Raw genomic sequence first — 21,815 nt, 5'->3', positions numbered from 1 at the left:
AGTTAATTGATTACAGCAGCCTGCCAACAGTCACATCCTAAATTGTTAATTAAAACTGAGACAGAGCAGGTTTTTGTGATATATGAAAGAAAACCCTAGCTTGTCCGAACATGTTCTTTATACTAAGACTGTGTATGTGTGTGTGTGTGTGTGTGTGTGTGTGTGTGTGTGTGTGTGTGTGTGTGTGTGTGTGGTGTTGTGTGTGTGTGTGTGTGTGTGTGTGTCTGTGTATGTTTAATGAAAAAAGAGCCATTTCAGTCAGAATGTCTTCGAAGGAAATACAAACTCATGTGAGAGCGATGATTGAAGAAAAACTTATTTGGGGTTTGGTTTTTTATTAAGGTATCATCCTCAAATTTCATTACATTTTACAAGTAGTGGTAACCAATGTAGAAGTCTTCCATTATCCATCTGTCCTGCATTGTTTCTGCAGTAATCAGTGTTTCTTTTGCACTCCTCTCTCAGTCAGACGAAATGCTCCCTGGCTGACTGATGTCTGAAATTAGAGCGAAGAAGGAAGTAGACCTGCCGCCTGCTGCTTAGGTCGAGATGATATTCATCAAGTGGTGGGCTTTACTCAGCTAATGATGAGTGAAAGGATCAAGGGAGCTGAAAGATGTGTTTTCTTCACATATACAGTTATAAAAGTGAGTTATATAACAATGTACAGTAAGAAAGATTACATGAAAAAAAAATCATGAATTTGATTTTACTGTACAAAGGCTTTAGATACATAAAAAGAGGAGAGAGCGTAGTTTATCCCTGCTTGTTCTTTCTTGCCCAACCACAACATATTAGTCAAAAAAAAGATGTTTCCTGCTGAAGGTTGTCACTCAAAGTTGAAGCAAACTTAGAAAAAGGATAAAGAATAAATGTTCAAAAAAGCATTCAACATCAGGTACGTTCACTATGTAACTCTCCAGGGTGCACCACTACGAGAAACTCACATCTCTGTTTGGACACCTGGAGGTCAGAAGATTTAAGCAGTATATTATGATGATATAGTTGTTGCTATGGAGTTATGCTAAGACCAAATACACGACTCCCTACCTGAATACCAAAATCTCAGTCTATGAATAACAAAACAGCACCCAGCCTCTCTCCACATCCCTCGCTGGTGTCGCAAAGCAAACTCGAGTCTTCGGTTTGACGGTTTAATGCTCACACTCTGGCTATGACTGCCAATTGTGGAATATCTGCAAGCACAGTTCAAATGTATCTTTTTATTGCCTTCCCTATGCAATAGCAGCAGGTGATCGTTGTTATGGATAACGTTATTGTTATTGGTTTTCAGAATTTTGTTACAAACGCTTCATCAGGCCAGCTGCGTCATCTGTTGTTTAGGCCGCAGAGCAACAGCACTTTTTATTTCATGACTGTTTGCATCAGCAGGGACCGCATTCTGGTTTGTTCTCTTTAGCTGTACGAGTGTGCTCCTATTCAAGCTGATTAAAAATGATTAAAATACAAGATATAACAAATATTCATTTTTTGACATCATTCATTGACTGCAAATCATATTCTTTGTTATGAAAGTTTTCATTTGATACCCTTTGGCAACATAAATAAATGTCTGACAGTATTTAATTTTGGCTGTTACGGAGTAGTTCAGATAGATATCCTCCAGTGATCCCTCTATTATATAAATCTACTCAACACAATGCATTATTTCACAAACATCTTTCCATCCACACATGTCTTATTTACAAAACTCGGCACCATAGGCTGTTTATCAGATGCCAAGATGGCCGACTTTCTTTCAAGGGAGTTGATGAATTTGGTCTTGGGAGTCTTTTCAGTTTCAGCGGCGTCCTGGGAAGTTGGTCATTTGGATGTTATCCCCTTGGAGTCCTGGGTTGTAGTAGGCCAAGCCACCGAAGTTCAAGTCCAAAGGTTCGCTGTTGTCTAATCTGATAACTAGAAATCAGAAAAGTTAACATTCAAACATTTTTATGATTGAGGTCATTGTTTCTAAAGCCTCGTTACGTTGAAAGAAAACCCAGAGAACCAAAGAGCCAGGGTTCCCACCTGAGATTTCATTTTTGAAAAAGCATTCAAACAAATCAATTGTACGAAGCTCTATTCCTGAACAAACCACCATCATTCCTGTCATTATTGTTTTCTGCACCAAAAGTACTGAATGCAACAGGTTCACACCCAATTTACAGAGCTTTTAGAAAGTCATTTGGGGAAATGCAGGAAATCACTGGCAGATGCTGGAGTAAACAAGGCAGATTGAAGGTAAGTAGGTACACCGAAGAAGTGAGTTCTCTTAACTACCAAATAACAACTGCAACACAGAGATAGGGTTGCTCAATTTCCTGAGAAGACAAAATAATAAATCCCAACAGATTCTTTGACAGGTTGATGTTAGAATGAAGCATAGGTTGATATCACTGTAAATAACTTGGCTAAGGTGTGAGCGGGGTGATCTAACCCAAGTCATTGTTGTGGAGTTTTTTTTTTTCTTATGCAAGCTGGGGATCCAAGAGTAGAAGGTGCTGTGTGCAATTTGTTTTAATCAACTGGTCCGTATGATATTATAAGAAAACATATGACCAACAATTTGTATGATAGCTTAAGAAATTTCAGTGACCGGCAGTGATGGGAATAACAGCATTATAAATAACGGCGTTACTAATGGCGTTACTTTTTTCAGTAACTAGATCAGACCAACTAGATCTCTGAGCCGAGAGGCAAGGACTTTTCTTCTTCCTTGGTTAGTGGGCCGTGCACGAGACAAGCGCAGACATGCTGACGATTGGCTGAGGTTGAGTAAAACATCATGGTAAGCCAATCAGAGGTAGAGTAAGGCGGGTGTTCATGAGCATGCATAACGAACAACACAAGCGAGTCAGTCAACGAGAGACAGGTATGGGGTTATGAAATCAAGGGGGGGGGGGGAGGGGAAACTTTTCCTGCTAAAGATTTTTCACCGTGGTCAGAAAACAGGGGGGGGGGGGGGGCACTTTGTTTCTCTTAATATGACTCTTGAGTGGCTACTCGCTCCGAAGCTAATCGCTGTCACAGCTCACTTCTCCCTCGCTCTATCACATACACACACACACACACACACACACACACACACACACATACACATACACACGCTGACTCGACACACACTAGCGCAAAATAAACATCAGGCCACTTATGTTATTTGCACTACAAAGAGTGTATATATTTGTTTCTATATTTGTTATTTATTTTTGCTATAGTACTTAACAAGTGTTGTGGTTTGGGGTTTTGTTGGGGGTTATTTTCCCCGTTTGGCCTTCCCTGTGTTCTTGTCTCTGTTTTCTCCCCAGTCCAGTGTGGTTCTCTGTCTTGTGATTCCCGGTAAGTGTCTGTTTGTTCTACTTCCTGTTATTTTGTTAGTCAGCTTCCTGTCTTGTCGTGTCTAGGCTTGTCTAGCTTCACTTTGTTTGTCTGATTTTCCAGCTCCGCCCTAATGTGATTCACCTGATGTCTCACCTGTTTCCCGTTACCTCATTACCTCCTGTATTTAACCCCAGTGTTTCCTTTGTCTCTTGTTGGATCATTCTAGTTTTGTTTGCCTGTTTGCCGTTGTCCTGTGACCTGTCAGCATTGCCAGTTCATGTGGTATGTTGTTTGTCTTTTCTCCTGCCTTCCTGCCCGACTGTGACTGCTTGTTCCTGTTTTCCCCGTGAGTCTTTCCTCGTGACGTTTACCCTGTCTTGCCATCGCCTTCCCCCCGTTTTGGATTGTGAATTCTTGGATTTTGGTTTTGTTCCCTGTGTTTGGTTGGACTGTTAACTGCAATAAACTCTGCTTTAGTTCTCTCCTACTGCTCTGCATTTGGGTCCTCTTTCTTGCACCATAACAAACAAGCATTATTTAATTTTGCCCAGTCGTGGCCTGTTGAGGGGCAATAAATATTAAAAGTTCCAAAACCTCCATGTTATTTGTATGGATCCACTAGACATAATATCTACATACATGGCATCTGATTAGAGGCTAGTCTCACTTTGTCCCACAGCAACATTAAGAGCTTAGATGTGTGTACATTGTTTCTGTTAATGTATTGTATTTAGTGTCCATTTCATTAGTATTCAAATTTATCATAAATAATTGAACATGCACATGTACTTTATGTTCCATTATCGAGGGGTGGAGGTGGGGTCACCTTTGAACATTTAAAAATTTCTTGAAAGTAACGCATTAGTTACTTTCTGAAGTAACTAGTTACTTTTTTAATTTGTAACTGAGCATTTACTTTTTGGAACCAGTAACTGTAACTATATACTTTTCAAAAGTAATTTGTGACCAGTCACCGTTAGGCCTACGTGACAGTGAAGTTAAGCCATGAAAATGGTTGAGGCGGCCTGTAGCTCACCCAGTGGGGGCGTTCGCCCCACGCTGGCTGAGTCCTGCAGCGGCGCAGGGTTTGAATCCGACCTGCTGCCGTTTGCTGCGTGTCATCCCCCATCTCTCTCCCCCTTTCCAGTCTACTATCACTAGACTAAAGGGAAAAAAGCCTCAAAAAATAATCTTAAAAAAAGAAGTGGAAGGACCTTCACCACTTTTCTTTCTGCTTCAAAAACAAACTCTCTCTCTCTCTCTCTTGCTGTTCCACTCAGCACTCTTACTAAAGGCCTCGAGAACTTCAGTTGTGTTGACTGTAATTGTAGCGTTTATCTGCTCTTGTTTCTCCTAATTGAAGTGTTTTGGGCCATCGTAGCACGTTTGCCCTGGCCAGCCGCCGTACTTTGGGGATCATGCTCCATTAGCCTCCGAGCCTCTGACAGTTTAGCCAACCGGAGCACAGTGACACAAAATAAAACGTATATATTAAAAGAACTTGCTTGTAACTGTGGCTTACAAGTCAAGGACAGTGGTATTGAATAATAATGTCTACATGAATAAATAGTTATGCTTACAATTCAAAGTGGCAGGCTTTCCAAGCCTTTTATTTGTACTTTTTAAGCATTTTCTTATGTTTACATCATAATGGTGGATTTCATAGTTACTGTAATTGGATTCATGATGTGTCCCTCTACATTGTGTTGTAGAAAATCTTTTTACCACAACACAGCCTTTCCTGCATTTTGTTTTGGAAGATTGCTTTTGAATCATGAGGGGGAAAAGTCTTTCAAGGCTCAATTCACATTGAAGGGCATCCTGCTGCTCCTCCAGAGTTTGAGGAGGTATGGATGAAGTGGGCCTAAGGATTTACCACTTAGAGTGTAATCTGACTCATCTAAAATATGTAGGTGAATATCTATCCTGCAATCTGATTTATATGCTGCAGGAGAAAATAAAACATGCAGGTTCATTTCAGTTGGACCTCAACAGAAAGGTTAAAAATGAGGGCGTGCAGGGGGAAACTGTGACAAGAAAATGCTGTCTTCCTCTTCATGGCAAGAATTAGACAAATTGCAAACTGTCATAGTACATGATCCCATTTTGCATGCTAAGCTTAACTTAGAGTGTGTTCGTGTGTGACCAAGAAAGAGAGGTGCAGAGGAACCGTGGGCTAAAAGGAAAAGTTTGACATTTTTGGAAATACTTTGCTTTTCTTGCTAAAAGTTAGATGAGAAGATCAGAACAACTCATGCCTGTATGTTGAATTTGAACCTACAGCCAGCAGTTATATTTTATGTATATAACTATACGTTATAGCTTGTTTTTTTAATCCATTTAAAATTAAGAGTAGACAATACACATGTGAAATGTTTTTCAGGGTTTCATCTATCCCACTGTTTCCTAAAAATGTTAAACTAGTGTATAGTGTAAATTGAGTTTTTATTTTTAATATTAGAAAACATCAGGTCAAGTTGGCAACATTAATTAAATCCTGATCAAGCAATCACAGATAACAGTGTCATTACATTTGTCCTAATGTGGAATTTTCCTTTGACATGGTGACAAGGTTTAAGATTGGCTGTATTAGAGTGTGTCGGGACCTACCTGGGTCTGAAGGATATTCCTCCACCAGTTTACTGTGAGAGAAACCCTTCTGGTGTTTCTTCTTCAGGATGACGTAGGCTACCAGTCCCACAATGGCCACAGCCACCGCCGTTCCCAGAACAGCTCCCCACGCTTGGTTTCTTTTACTCGTGTTGCTCTCCTTTGCCAAACCTTCATTGGAGGAATGAGGGGTCGAGGGGGTGCGAGACAGTAATAAATGATGTCAACAACAACGTTATTTTTATCAACTGCTGTCTTTGAGGGATATTGTCAGATAATTACAGCTGAAATTTGTTTTCGCATTTGTGTTGGCAGTACGCTGCATAGATACACATCCCAATTAGTCAGCTGTTGTCAAATTTACGCTGTGATAATTAATGCAATTAACAAGGCAAAGTCACGATCATTTCTTGAATACATTTGAATATTTAAAGACGGCAGGCTGTGCTCATCTAAATAAGGTGAAATGTGACTGAACATTACTTAAGCTCCCATTGTAATATCCCTTTTGAATTTGAATTACACAACTGATTCATCTTCTGATTCAAGATCACTTTCACTTCTTTACATATAAAGATAGCAGTAAGCTAATCATCTGCAGAGATTCACACGTATGCTCTCACATTATGACAGCTGTACATGTGTGAGAAAAAAAAAGAATTACATGAACGTGTAATTGTTGAAGTTAAGAACATTTTCTACTCTTCTGTTTCCCAGTTTGTGTTCACGGCAACATCAGTGGAAAAATCACAGTTTCTGAAAGTGACAGAATTTCTTTCAGTGTCCTTTGACATAGAAATACTACGTACAAAAGTCATTCAGTGGCTCCGTTAATCTACAAATGACTTAATTTCCCCAATTGCTGGGATCAAGTTATCCCTAACCTGGGGCAAGTTGAACCAATTTCTTCAGGCAGTGTTTACTATAGCCGCAATCCCCCTTAGTAGCCGAAACAAGATATGAGCGGAAGTATATATTATATATACTGTGTGTACTAATATATATCTTACTACGCTCTCTTCTGAATGTTGGCTCGCAAATATAGTTGAGGTTACTGTAAGTCTATGAAAATATGTTTTGACATCTTTTAACTGTTGGATGGATTGCTATGAATGTTGGTACAGACATGTATCTTCCCCTCAGCATGAACTGTAATAATTTTGGTGATTCCCTGACTTTTCATGTAGCGGTTCCGGTCAAAACTCAAATAACACCATCTACTAAGCACTGTAATTTGTTTTATGTCCAAATACCTGCAACGCTAATGAAGTTCCCATCATGATCAGCTGTAAGTGTGTGTAGTGCTAATTAGCAAATATTAGCATGCTAACACACTACTGTAAGCCAAGATAGTGAAAATGTTATAAACATCTGCATGTTACAGTAATATTGAGATTGTGAGCATATATTAGTAGCATGCTGCATTCATCTTATAGCGTCGCTGTGCCTCACTGAGCTGCCAGCATGGCACTAGGCTCTTGGTGTATTTTGATGAAACAATTTAAGATTCATAAAGTGCCTCGGTCAAGCAGCTGGAGTAAGTGGATATTTTATTTATTGATGACAGTGACAGCAAAGTTCCCTCTGCTCATATTTATAGAATATGTTTATCTGTACTCAACCGTCTGTATTTTTGAATAGTTGGTGTGCACACGCTGTGCCTGTCATGGTAACTATGGAGCTTTTTTTTCTTTCTGCGTTGCCAGCAGTTTCACAACTGTTTTCCAACTGTTTATTGCCATCATCTGTTAGTATTATTTCCCGTTGTCACATCTGTCCGTGTGATCAGAGTTTTATTTTAATGCCGACCTCACGCCAGCTCTTTAAAAGCCCCCTTTTACTTTGACTTGCTATGGTGTACATGGAAGTAAGCTGCATATATTATGCAGGAAAAGCTACTTTTTGAGTAGATAGATACAGCCAATCATATTTCTTGTTGTTTACCGAGGTTCAGGACCATATTCTGAATTTATTTTTAATATCCATGTGGATGTTGATGATATCCTTAGTATTGCTTTCAACTCCCTATTAGATTCCATTTGTTTTAGAGTGTGCATGAGACCATGCACTGTTTTAACAACACCCTCAACCTTGTGCTGACATGTGGCATCCAAAATGAAGATTTAATAGTAATTCCGCAGAATCCTTTATTAATAGACCATTTTCTGATTGCTGTTGAATTCTTACGACCCGACTATACTAAAGTAAATAAAAACTTCTGAACCAGATGCCTATCGGAAAGTGCTATAGCTAAATTTAACCCTGATGTTGTCCTCAGGTCAAATTTGATTTTCAGTTTTTATCACAAGAAATAGGCCTTCAAAATAAGCGCTGAAAATGTCAACATTAGAAACATCAAATAATTTTGGAAAAAACATTTTAAAAAAGCACCCACAACGTTTAAAAAAAAAAAAAAAGGATAATACTGTTGAAAAACTGTTGGTTTTTTTCATGGTTGAAGGGAATACAACACAAGGGTTAACAAAGATATTCCAACAACATTTCATTTAATTCCATTCCTTAATATAACAGACGACCTTCATGTTAACTTTAGTCCCTCAAAATTGATAAATTTGTAGATGGTGCTACGACCTGCCAACAGACAACTTTAGACTCTGTTGCTCCTCTTAAAAAGAAGATGATGAAGCAAAGGAAACTAGCACATTGGTATAACTCCCAAACTCACAAATTAAAACAAATCTTGTGTAAACTTGAAAGTAAATGGCATTCCACCAAACTCAAAGAATCTCGTTTAGATTGGCAAGACAGTCTGAAAATGTAAAGGAAGGCCCTCAGAAATGCCAGATCAGACTATTACTCCTCACTAATAGAAGAAAATAAGAACAACCCAAGGTTTCACAGCTCTATTGAGCCATCTATTCCTATAGCTCTGAGTAGTGACGACTTTATGAGTTTCTTTAATGATAACGTTATAACAATTGGAGACAAAATTCATCACCTTTTGCCCGCAATTTCTAACGGTTCACCTTTAAACGCAGTAGCACTAGAAAGAACGACAAAACCTGACATATACTGCTTCAATCCATTAAACGTTCAATTAATGTCAAAGGTCTCTTCAGCTAAGCCATCTACCTTTCTCTTAGATCCCATTCCAACGAGGCTGCTTAAAGAAGCATTACCCGTGGTTAACACTCCATTACTAGATATGATCAATATGTCGCTATTAACAGGTTATGTACTGTGATGTATGTCTGTGATATAACCTCTCCTGAAAAACCCTCCCTCGACCCGGAGGTTTTAGCAAACGATAGACCTATACATAACCTTCCCCTTCTCTCCAAGATCCTCGAGAAGGTAGTTGCTAATCAGGTATGTGATTTTCTACATCGCAATAGTTTACTGGAGGACTTTCAGTCAGGATTTAGTAACCATCATAGCACAGAGATGGAGCTGGTAAAAATTACTAATGACCTTCTAATTGCTGCAGACAAAGGACTTGTCTCCGTACTTGTTTCACTGGATCTTAGTGCTGCATTCAACACCATTGACCATACCATCCTGTTACATAGACTGGAACATTTAGTTGGCATTAAAGGAATTGCACTAAGTTGCTTTAAGTCGTGTTTATCTGATCAATCTCAATTTGTTAATGTTAACAATAAATCCTCCAATCCATCCACAAGGCTCAGTGCTTGGACCAATTCTATTGTCCCTATACATGCTTCCTCTAGGCAATATTATTAGAAAACACTCAAATAACTTTCATTGTTATGTGGATGATACCCAATTATATCTATCAATGCAGCCAGACAAAACCAGTCAGTTAGCTAAACTAACATAAAATCATGGCTGGCCAACAATTTTCAGATGTTAAACTCCAAAAACTGAAGGTATTGTGCTGGGCCCTAAACATCTCCAAACTTCATTATCTAAAGACATAGCTACTCTGGATGGTATTGCCCTGGTCTCCAGCACTACTGTCAGAAATCAAGGAGTTATTTTTTATCAGGATATATTCTTTAACGCCCATCTAAAACAAACCTCAAGAACAGTCTTTTTTTATCTTCGTAACATTGCTAAAATTAGGAACATCCTGTCTCAAAACGATGCTGAAAAACTAGTCCATGCATTTGTTACTTCCAAGCTGAAATACTATAATTCTTTATTATCAGGATGCTCAAATAAGTCCCTTAAGACTCTTTAGCTGATCCAGAATGCGGCAGCATGTGTTCTGACAAGAACTAAGAAAAGAGATCATATTTCTCCTGTATTGCTTCTTTGCATTGGCTTCCTGTAAAATCCAGGATTGAGTTTAAAATCCTTCACCTGACCTACAAAGCTCTAAATGGCCAAGCACCATCTTATCTTGAAGAGCTCTTAGTGCCTTCTTGTCCCACTGAAGCACTGTGCTCCCAGAGTTACTTGGGGTTTCTAGAGTCTCTAAAAGTAATATGGGAGCCAGAGCCTTCAGCTATCAGGCTCCTCTACTGTGGAATCATAACGATTTATTATTTGTTATGATGTTATAGTTTTACACTGCCAGGGGACTTCCTTCCACTGACACACTGAGCTACCTCTCTCCTTTATCTTTCCATTTGTGTCCGTCCATGTCCCAGAAATGCCTGTTACTAACCTAGCTCTGGGAGTCATTCCCCGGAGTCCTTATTTTATTTTCCCCCAGCATGTTTCCTTGGATCAGGGAGGCTTCAAAAACATGGATGCAGCTGAAGCTGTGGTCCTGCTACACGTCCTGTGATGCCCTGTTACATCCTGCTACGCTCCGCGGTGCCCTGCTACGCCCTGCTGTTCCCTGTTATGCTGTATAGTGACTACAAACCACTATTTTTAGTCACTGTTCCATTATCATTTACTGTGACTGTTATTGCCACTCTTTATTCTAACCCCAACCGGCCCGTCAGACACCGCCTACCAAGAGCCTGGGTCTGACCGAGGTTTCTGCCTAAAAGGAAGTTTTTCCTCGCCACTGTCACACTGTTGCTTGCTCTGGAGGGAACTGCTAGAACTGTTGGGCCCTTGTAAATTACGGAGTGTGTTCTAGACCTGATCTGTAAAGTGTCTCGAGATAATTCTTAGTAGGAATTTATACTATAAATAAAATTTAATTGAATAAATGGATGGATAGATAGATAGATAGATAGATAGATAAATATGACATTTGCATTGCAAAAAGACTACCAGCCTTTTCCAGTCCTACAGTATCTGCTTGATCTTGTGGTTTACACCACAGACTGGTCTCACGCCCCTGCACAGAAACAGCAAAAGTTTCTTTGACCTCAGTCTCAGGCCACCTCTATCAGATTCTTTTGCCACTAAAACAGTGGTTCATTGTCCTGCTAAAAAGGTGGTTGTAATAGAGCCCTTCACTCACTCACCACATCGATAGCACCTGAAACCCAATCTAACCTTTTCCTTTGAAAGAAGGGCAGTTTGTCTTCTGCCAGTGGGAAAATAGATGCAGGCAAATGTGGGTCAGGGAAAGTGTGGCCAAAAGCAACGTGTAAAAGAAGAAACATTAACAGATGCTCTTGAGCAATGATACGGTTACTTTGAGTCACGGTAACCACTTTGTAAAGGGCGTTGTGCCTGTTTGGTTGCTTTATTGCTCAAACCTTAGTCAGGAGGGCTTAGAATTTCACACACTCACACTTTTTTTTCTGTTTTTTCTACTGTCTATAAAGTGATGTCATGCTGCAAAGAAGACAAAAAAGCAGTTTGGACACAGAAATGTGTACCAGATACTGTGACACTTGAAAGGCAGAAGTACCTCTTTCCTCGCTGCCCCCTGAGGCTGCATCTCGGTCTGTATTGTTGACCTTCTCATATGTGATTGGAGCAGCGGGAGTTGTAGTCTCAGGGCTCGTTTCTGTGGTTTCGGATGGGAACACCGTTGTAGAGGAAGATGTGGTGGTAAATGTGGTGGATGTTTCCTTTATCTCTGGCTTCATTGTGGTTATTACAGTTGTTGTGTTGGTAGATTCAGTAGCATTAGTTAACCCTGTATCTGTGTTGGGTTTTGTGGATTCTTGAGTAGCATTACTCTCTGGAGACAAGGTGGTTGTTGGCAAATCGGTGCGATTGGAGTTATCTGAAAAGCTGGTGGAGTTTGGTGCGCTAAGATGAGTTGTGGAGTTTTGAGGGCTCATGGTCGATGATTTTTCCTCACTTTCTGTAATGTTGACCTGACTTGAGTTTGTGATAACTGAAGTTGTGTTAGATGGAGAAATGGTGGTGTCTCGCCAATTAGGTTGATCGGTTGTAAAATTTGTGGGAAATGTGAGACCATTGGTTGGATTGTCAGCAGTCAGATTATTAGATGTTTCATTTGCACCCGTATCTTGGCCTGCCACATTCTCCTCTTCTTCATGAGTCATGAATCCAGATGCTATCCCACTGCTGAGTTCATTGCTTGACCCCCTAGCATTAGCATCAGGTGTCTGATCAAACTCTGTCTCCTCTTCATTAACTGCAGCGTTTTGGTTTTCAGACAGATCTTTGAGTGAGTCAGCACGGAGCCAGCTATGGTCAATTGTCCACCCCGGAGAGTCAGTTGAATTTTGGAGCGATGCCAGATGTTTGAGTATGCCAGCACGGAGCCAACTTTTATCAATTGTCCGCCCCGGAGAGTCGGTTGAATCTTGGAGCGATGCCAGGTGAAAGGCCTGGACAAGCAGAAGGAGGCCTGCTGTGAGTTTTAAATGCAGTCCCATTTCCTTTTTTGGGGGGTATACTCTGAAACACAAGAGAGAGCATTAGACATTATTTTGTTCCTTGAAACAAATACAATTCATTGTTGTTTTGAAAGTCCCTAAGGTTAATAAGCAGGTTGAGATTGAACATTGTGATAGTACTTCAGATCTGAGTGCTCACTAATTAATACAGATTATATTGAAAAGGAATTTTCAACCTTTAGTGGAATCTTATGATGGCGATTTTACTACAAAATTGTGTTATCATTTTTGTTGTGTTAATTCATTTCCAGCAGATAGTCAATAAAAATCTAAAATTTGGAATTTGGATTTTTGTTTTACTCTTGTGTGTTTAACTCAAGATTATTTTGATGTAATAAAGAACACATCTTATTACTCTGAAAATCAATCCAAGACAACTAAAAAATCTTTATGTGTTGAGTTTCACATCATTCTTGACTTTGAAAGCAATTGTTAATAAAACTCTGCACTCAAAGTCCCTGGGTATTTCCTTGTGTTTCTCGTTTTTTTTCCTCTCCGCTGTTTGTTCCTGTCTGTATGTGTCAGTGGGCGCGGCACTGCTCTGCTCTATCCTGCACCCTAATTGCTGCTGATCATCCACAATAAATCCCTTTTTCATTTGTCTACTCCTGAGTCTGAGTCTGTGTTTGGGTCTCTCTGTGAGCATCTGTCGACAGGGAATTTTAGATGATCAAACATTATACGGCCCACTTTTCAGGCATCTTGTCAACTTAAAGGTTGAGATTAAAGGTTGAAAGATCAAGTTGGTCCGAAGCTCCGTAACAAGTAAGTGGATCTTGAAGTAAATTTGTTTTGTAAACTGCTGTTTCCGTCTAGGTCTCAATAAGTCAATAAGTGTTCAAAATGTTAGTAAGTTTGAGCACTAACAGTTCTAAGGCAACTAAGTAAACTACATCTGCTAATGAAGACTATGTGATACGGTTATATGTGAGCAAGTGGACCTTGAGTGGACATTGTTTTCTTAATTTCTAATGTGAGTATTGCATACATCTGCTAGATTGCAACATTCAAACCGGAAAGATTTTGTCATCATATTGTATTATTATCATTGTTATATTTATTTCACCATATCACCTAACTCTACATCACTGTATGTTGAGAACATGCTGTTTTGAATGCCATTTCAAAATAACTTTAATTTTCAGCGAAGAGAATTTATTGCAAAATACACAGATGAAGATTTACTTGCTGAGAACAACAAATATAAGAATTGTGCACCCTGAACCCTGCTTCCTCCCAGCGACTGAGGAGTGTGTTTACCACTTGTCCTGGACAAACACCCTCAGGAAGCAGCCACATGTATTGAACTTGTGTTTATCACTGCCTTCAAATTCTCCCTGACCAAATAGAAAGACTCAGTGTGCAACAAGACATCTGTGGTTGTTCCCATTTTCCAGAGGCACAAAGTCACCTGCTTCAACAGCTCAGGTCAGCTGCAGTGACACAAGTAACATAATGAAAATCCTTCAACCACTAATCCTGTCCCACATCCCGTCTTTCAGGGAACTGCTCAGTTGACGGAACAGTGAACATGGGCCTCAAGTTCATGAACATGACATCCCTTGCTGCTACATCTGGAGCTTGTTGGTGAATTTCAACACATACACACAGCAAGCAACCACATTGCAACATGGTCTAAACACAATCTCCAATGAGATCTTTATGAAAGGTTAAACAAGTGCCTTGTAAGTTATGTGTTCTCTCTTTGGCTTCACTTCAATACACAAATGACTGCAGCTCTAGTTATTCCCCACAGGGCATTCTGTCACTCACTGTTTGGATTGGTTGCTTTTGTTCTGAGCTGCTTCTTGTCATAAGCATTGCAACAGGCTCCTTCTACAGAGCGTTGTTGAGAACATTTTGGCCTGCAGCTGCAGAGATTTGAACGTGAAAATCTGGGGATTTCACATTTCTGGTTTTACCTGTCATAACACATGTTAACGTGTCAACGAGGGTACCACCAAAATTAAAATACATTTAAAAAAACTACTTTTCAGCTTTGCTGCAGATGTTCTTAATGTCATTGAACCTTTCAATTTTATTCAGCATGTGTCTGGTCTCACACACGTTGGGGTTCATACTTTGGACCTCGTTTTTACACTTGGTCTTAATCTTGACTCTATTTGCTCTGAGGAGCTGCATTTTTTTAATTTAGATATACAGCCCAATAGAGGTATAAGCTGTTCTCGCATCTTACATCGCTTCTCAGCTGAAAGGTTTTCTGCAGCTTTTGACCAAAGTGCAGTGTTGTCTTTTAATGCTGACATTAACTGTCTGGTCCACTCCTTCATCACATATTGCTCATCAGTTTTGGATAAAGTGTCCCCAAGTAAAACGTGACTTGTTCCCTCTTATCCCCATTGTAAATGGGGGATGAATTAACAGAGGGAACTTATTGTTTTCAATGTATTTGTCGGAGGGCTAAAGGAGAGAGGACAAACCACCAAGCTTCATGTTCACCGGATCCATCATAAAGAACTATTATCTGCATATAATAACATGGTTAACCTCATTGCTTCCAGCAAGCCTAACCCGAATATCCTTTTTGACACAGTCAACAACATTGTAAATCCTGCTCCTCCTGAAGTGCCAGTGTTTTCGAATAAAGACTTCAGTGACTTTCTATTTTTCTTTGAAAAGAAGATCAGCGATGTCAGGAATAGCATCATCTCTTCTCCTACTGCATGTTCTTTTCATTCCACTCGGCCATCAATTTTGAATCGTCTCTGCAAACTGGTTGTGTCCCAATGTATTTTAAACATGCAGTTGTTGAAAGCCAATCTTGATCCATCATCTGCCGCAAATTACAGGCCTATCTCCAAAATGCTTTTTATCTCCAACATTTTTGAAAAAGTTTGACTTTAACTTTGTCAAAGCTTTAGTGCGTAACTTTTGATATTAATGAACGTCCGTTACTTTCAAGCCATCGGCAAATGAGTTACAAAGCTAATTAAAACTGTCAGCTCCACACAACTCTTTCTGTATTTCTCAGTGTGGCTATGTTCAGGAGATTATGTCGTCCGGAGACTTTCCCGCGCAGAAATTCAAGTGAAGATAATGACCTCTTCTGAAGAGTCCATCATGTTTTTTTAATCCTCCGTGTCCTCCTTGGCTACCAGGAGGTGTGGGGGCAAGTGTGAGCTCACAGGAGGCTTGTATCACGAAAGTGTTGTTGTTATTACTTAGAATTCCTCATGGGGGAGACAAAAACTATGCACTGTAGCTTTAAACAGACCAGATGAAGGTTGCACCCCAAAATAATGTGCCACAGAGCCGATCTCTAGCGATTATTTTGGCATCTCGTCTAGTTTATTTCATGAGCGGCTCTTGCAAGAAAACACACTGATAATATAGACATGTTATATATGATATAAAAGTTGAATGATCAAATGTACATCCGCTGCTTGCCAACCCTTTAGATTACCCAGACCCTGTCCCTGATGTTCCTAATTTTTCTATGATGAAATGAGTAAAAAAATAAACAACAACAACCATGTATTGAGGTATTTGAGGAAGTCAATCAGCTGCTTGATGGGCAATAGCAGAGTTAAAAACCTATACATTTTGAATGGGCAGTGTCCAATGAGGAAGCACCAACACTCACGTCATCACACTCAATCTGACCTATGGTGGAACTTCATCACTTTGTGACAGAGCAACAGAGCAACAGAGCAACAGAGTTTTTCCCCTGTGGTCCAGCCAAAACATTATATACATACTTTAAGTTGGGATTTCTGAAGAGCCACTTTTACTTTCTAAAGATGAAACATCCGCTCTTAAATAAGTATGAAATTGTATTGACTGTCAATGGCCAATAAACCAGTAATGTTCATCTGTGCTCTGGTTCTCAACAAGCGTGTTTATCGTCTGTTCTGTGGGAAATAAAAACCTGTTGATGTTGCAGCCTGCTGTGTGAATGCAGGATCAATCAAACGGAGCAAGTTTGCCGCTAATAAGACGAGCGTGTCATTTTCAATCCACCAAGAGATACAATTACAATTCAGAGTTTATAACACTGCACTAGGGAAACGTAAAAATTGGAATAAACTGAGCAGTTCATTTGCAGCTAGAGATTAAAAGTTAGTGAACCTGGCTAAAAATTGCTATTTAGCATCTGTGGTGCTTTCAAGTCAAAGGTTATTATTTGACTCACCTGTTGTCACCAGACATAGTAGAGTTTAAAGTTCTCCTGGGTACAGCCCTTGTAGTGAGCAGTAGCTAAAGCTTACACTTTGTAGAGACTTAATTCTACATTCAACAATCTAAATTATCAGAAGTTTCAAATTCCGGTGCTGATTTCTTCTGAATTGATAAAGTGTAATAAATGTACCACAGTTCTAATTCAGCACTTAATTGTCATGTGTATTACAGAATTAATGTAATAAATTAGGCTATATACATGTGTACAAGTGTAAATGTTACTACTACTAGCACAGTAACCCTTCTATGTGGAGTTAGGAAATTAAGAACTCTTTGAAGTGTCATACAAAATACAATCCCCCCCCCCCGCCCCTCTCTTTCCCTGTCTGTCTTGACTATAAACTGTTAAAAATAGTCATAAATGAATTAAAAAATAAGGACAAGTTCTTATTAACATGTTTGTTTAACCACAGTAGCACAGCATGTTGAAGTGTGAATCCTTTCATGCACTCTGTGGAGTCTTATACAGACCTCTCAGGTCATCTGGGACAGGTCTACTTTCTGTCCCCAGAGTCAGAACTAAACAGGGTGAAGCAGCTTTCAGTTTCTATGCTCCTCATATCTGGAATAAACTCCCAGAAACCTGCAGATTCGCTGCTACTCTGTTCTTTTAAATCAAGGCTGAAGACCTTTCTTTTTGATGCTGCCTTTCTTTAAATGACTGCTCATTTCTTTAAATTTCTTATGCTGCACTGTAACTTTTATTCTTGTGTTTTATGTGTCCTAATGTTTCTATTTTGTTTTTAACTGTCTATTCATGTGTTTTATTAGTTTTTAATGCTTATGATTTTTAACTGTTTGTACTTGTGTTTTATCTATTTTATGATTTTGTGTAAAGCACTTTGAATTGCCCTGTTGCTGAAATGTGCTATACAAATAAAGCTGCCTTGCCTTGCCTTGCCTTATATGTGTAATTTGGCTCCAGGCGCTGGGAATCAAGTGTAAATATGATGAGTTAATGTAGTGTCAGACAACTAGTAAAACAGGCTGCTCAGCAGATCCAAGATTTATATTGTTTGTCTTTATTTGTACTGTGCAGACTAAATCATGGTCAGGGGAGGCAAGATTTAAGATCGCGCAAAGATCAAACAATAATTAATGACTCTGATCTTTAATCTCAAAAATGTTGTGGGCGACCTATATTGACTGATTTCAAGCCAGTGATTATGGTTTTGTGTAAACTCAACGTGTCACTTCCCATAGACAGTAAACATAGCCTCACCTCTGTCATCGCATTGGGCATAGCTGTGTGGAACAACTTTCCACCTGTTTTTAGTAATAACAGAAGCAAACTGCCCAACCCGCTGAAAGGCTATTTGGCTGTCAGCATCCCACCAAAGAGTCTCTGCGCCGCTGTGGTCGATATTTACCTCCGACCCTTTGCACCCAGAGAAGCCGTCATTTGAAAAGAGTTCCCACTCTGCTGGTCTGTCAGAGTCTGCACCAGCCATCACCTCAACAGCTCTCTCAGCTGTACATTTACAGAAATCCAGTCCCACATAAACACATACATGGACTTAAAGTGATAATCCTGAAGACTTTTATTCAAGTAAATGTCTGTTAAGATCGAATCTATCGCCTAATGAGATAACACAATGATGATGGAGCCTATGGCCCACTGATATAGTATTACAAACTGGGCCCCGTTCCTGTGAAACAAGCACAGTTAGGGTTGAGTTTTCCATCAGCCGGCAGTGGTTGGTGGAGTTATCACAACAGACTCGCTCTTCAACTCACATGTGTGTGTGTGAAGCGGCATACAGATTTTTTTGGTCCCTGCCAACTGACTGACGTCACACAGGTGACAGTGTTTGGATCGCAGGGATGTGAGATCTAAAAACACACCTGCGATTACTGCTAATCGCCATGGGTGCAGCCGAGGAGAAAGAAAGGGAGATCTTTGAGATTGTTACTTTTAAAACAAATACACTATAAACACGTTGAACTCCTTCAATCCACACGCAGGCACTGATGACCGGACATGTTGCAAATCACTCAAATCCACACCTATATCGTTCTATAACATTTACGATATACATTTCCTACATCATACAACCTCAATTTTGGTTTAGACAAAATCCCGGGCAGGGGTTGAAAGTAGCTAAGAACATTTATTCAAATACTGTACCATTTTGAGGTACTTGTACTTTTATTTTCTGCTTCTTCATACATCTACTCCACTAAATTTCAGGTAAAACTATAATCCTTTTTACTTCAGTAAATTAATTTTTTTAACAGCCTTAGTTACTTTTTTTGATTGGGAATTAACAGATAAAACATATCATCAGTTTAAACAATGACACTTCACATTATACAATATGAAGCAGTTAAAATAAGCTCCACCTTGAGTAAAGATTGAAAAAAAAATAGAATAACACCGACAGAGGACTGACTGTTCATACTGTTGCTTAAATTTTGAATACGGTGCTTTTAAATTTTAATGTATTATTCCTTTAGTGAGATTTTCATAGTAATTACGTAAAGGATCAAACTACTTCTTAAAACCACTTGCCCCAAGTTCCAAAGTCATTAGGACTCATACTTTGGAGTTCATGTTGTATAATTGCATTGAATGTATTTCCATGTTTAGGTCATGCAAGGCCTATGTCACGTCCTTTTGTGATGTTTTGGCCACCGGCGACAAACTCTTTTCACTTAAACTCACTTAAACACTAAAGCATTTTGGTTTTGAGACTTGTTTACCCTTTCAAAACAGAAAGCAGTGTTGAGAAAACTGCGAGGTATGATCAAATCACAATAAAAATGTTTGTTCAACTTAAAAATATAACAGCATTCAAATCTTATTAAGCATATTTAGACCAATTATCCTCCATCACACATTTCCTGATAACCTTAAATAAGAAAAGAGCTTCCTCAGTAAATTCTTACCTTATTCGTAAAGGGTATATCAGGTGAGAACAGGTGCACAGGCAACAAATACTCTTCACTGAGCGGCCAACATGTGAGAGTGAATCAGCAGTCGGCCCGGAGAGACGAGCAAGGAAGGAGGGAGGAGGGCTCAACAGAGTTGCATTCAGGGAGCCAACCTGTCCAACCTGCTTCTCCACCTGCCAGCAATAGCAACACGCCCTGAACCGCATCCATCTGCATACTGTGTAAAGGAAAGGACAGGGATGGAAATTAATGTGTGGGCAAGAGAGAGGAAAACCACCCAATTTCATGTTGCCAGCTTTAAAAGGTTAATTGTATTAACTTTGGGTTGCCAGGTTGTCGTGTTGCCAGGTTAGATTTGTTAATTCCCCCAGTGGGTGGAGCCTCTGGCCACAGGTCCTCTGAGCCCTTTCTGTTTTGTCCTCACCGAGGCGCCGGAAACGGCTTCTGTCGTCATGGCAACATAACAGAGGCTGGCTCGGGTTTCATCCATACCTTTGTGTCTTGGTCTATATCAGGCTACCGACTGACGTGTCACTTTGTGAACTCACAGCTACTTTGCGTCAGGTGAGCCGGGATTGTTTTTTTGTTGTTTCATTCCGGAGTTAACTGAGTCATGCAGCGGCTGCATTCATCTGAGCAGACCAGTGAGACGGACGAAGTAGCTCTCAAAGCCGATGTGCTTTGGTGAGTCAAGAACAAGGAGTGGTTGGACATGTTTTGTTAATGAATCTGAAAGTTAACATTCCTGTGGTTAAGAAATGACTTAAGGAAAACCCACACACAGTAGATGCAACAAGTCCTCCAAACCATACAGTGATATAGGTCGCTGTAACACGACCCACAGGAGCATTTCCTCACAGTTAATACTAATCACATTAACAATGGCTCCATTATATTCAAGTGTCCCTGTAAACCAAAACAGTGTGACAGTGTGAGCCAGCATGCACACCAGGACCCTGAAACTGGAAACAAGCTTTCAGGTTTATTTTTCATTTGTCTTCTATGATTTTTAATGTACTGTATGTAATTACTGCAAGGCAGTGTTATGTGTCAAAGCCTTGAATCTTTCAACACCTTTTATTATTGTCAGTGTTACTGTTCTCTTTCCATCAAATGTAGGTTTTTATCCAATTTGAATATCTAAAACCTGTTTCAAAGCCTTCTTCACATTGTCAGGAAGTAAATTCTGGGCAGAAAAGACAATTCAAATCTTTATCTTTTATTGGCCCAACCTATGTCAAATTCAAACATATTGAATCAAAAAACACTCAATACCCACCATGTATACGTTTCTACTTATCTACTACTAACTACAACAATGTGCGTGCGTACCTGCGTTACCCACCGATTAAAAACATTCACATTCATGTCCAGACTAAGGTTGCATTTCAATCAGGAGAGACATGTTTGTAGATATATAAATAGGATTTATTGTACAGCTCAAATAATATGTACAAAGTCTTTGGCGATAAGACTCCATCGCTATACATCTTTTGTATATATGTATATATATATTATATATATATATATATATATATATATACAGTATGTAGGTGTAGAGAACCATCAGACCCCCCTGATGGAATGTAAAAAACCGTGGTGGCGACAAAAGAGCCCAAAGACCGGACCGGCTCCAAACCAGTCAGCTGGAGTAGAGGACTGGAGGGGGAGGGGGAGGGGGAGGTTTGCAGTCGATAGCAAAGGGAGAAGCAGGTTATTTAAAGCAGGGTTGTGACTCTGCAATTGGCCCCTGCCATTTGTGTACGATTCTGATTGGCTTAGCAGGAAGGTGAACGCCTCCAACAGCTGATTAATTGATTAAGAGTGAGGTCTTCCTGAAAGGATTTACACTGAGATACATTTCAATCAGGAGAGACTAGATACTGATACGCAACAATTATACACACCATGATAATTTTTAGGATAACATTGCTTTCTCCGGGTAGGGATTGAGTCCTTACCTCAAGTGAAGGAGTTTAAGTACCTTGGGGTCTTGTTCGCGAGTGAGGAGACCATGGAGCGTGAGATTGGTCGGAGAATCGGAGCAGCCGGTGCGGTATTACATTCTGTTTATCGGACCGT

At 39.8% G+C, this 21,815-nt stretch overlaps 1 protein-coding gene and 1 long non-coding RNA gene across 3 annotated transcripts; one reads left to right on the top strand and one right to left on the bottom strand.

Annotated features, from left to right (window-relative positions):
• Nucleotides 1-318: 318 nt before the first annotated feature.
• Nucleotides 319-19,957, bottom strand: LOC116690191 (mucin-15). Of its 2 annotated transcripts, XM_032517029.1 has the most exons (5): nucleotides 19,728-19,842; nucleotides 12,929-12,939; nucleotides 11,675-12,627; nucleotides 5,929-6,099; nucleotides 319-1,917 (listed from the first exon to the last, which is right to left on the bottom strand). In XM_032517029.1, exons 3-5 carry the CDS (start codon nucleotides 12,615-12,617, stop codon nucleotides 1,802-1,804), a joined length of 1,230 nt encoding a protein of 409 aa, XP_032372920.1. In that variant the 5' UTR covers nucleotides 12,618-12,627; nucleotides 12,929-12,939; nucleotides 19,728-19,842; the 3' UTR covers nucleotides 319-1,801. The 2 variants fall into 2 exon arrangements, with proteins under 2 accessions (XP_032372920.1, XP_032372912.1); XM_032517021.1 differs by lacking the exon at nucleotides 12,929-12,939 and having other exon boundaries at nucleotides 11,675-12,639; nucleotides 19,728-19,957.
• On the top strand, nucleotides 8,990-21,457 carry LOC116690213 (uncharacterized). Its single transcript, XR_004332190.1, has 3 exons — nucleotides 8,990-9,129; nucleotides 20,771-20,773; nucleotides 21,447-21,457. It is a non-coding gene; the product is annotated as an uncharacterized LOC116690213 (long non-coding RNA).
• Nucleotides 21,458-21,815: the final 358 nt, after the last annotated feature.

The sequence above is a fragment of the Etheostoma spectabile genome, chromosome 1 (genome assembly GCF_008692095.1).
Source record: "Etheostoma spectabile isolate EspeVRDwgs_2016 chromosome 1, UIUC_Espe_1.0, whole genome shotgun sequence".
Taxonomy (NCBI): Eukaryota; Metazoa; Chordata; class Actinopteri; order Perciformes; family Percidae; genus Etheostoma; species Etheostoma spectabile.
This window is presented reverse-complemented; position numbering and strand designations above follow the sequence as displayed.

What these genes read in the sequence shown, in the direction of transcription:
- LOC116690191 (XM_032517021.1), bottom strand. Translation starts at nt 19,939, where the DNA reads ATGCGGTTCAGGGCGTGTTGCTATTGCTGGCAGGTGGAGAAGCAGGTT. An exon ending in ATATACCCTTTACGAATAAG is followed by an intron (nt 12,640 to 19,727) that starts GTAAGAATTTAC and finishes CTTGTGTTTCAG; the next exon opens with AGTATACCCCCCAAAAAAGG. An exon ending in AGGGGGCAGCGAGGAAAGAG is followed by an intron (nt 6,100 to 11,674) that starts GTACTTCTGCCT and finishes CCTCCAATGAAG; the next exon opens with GTTTGGCAAAGGAGAGCAAC.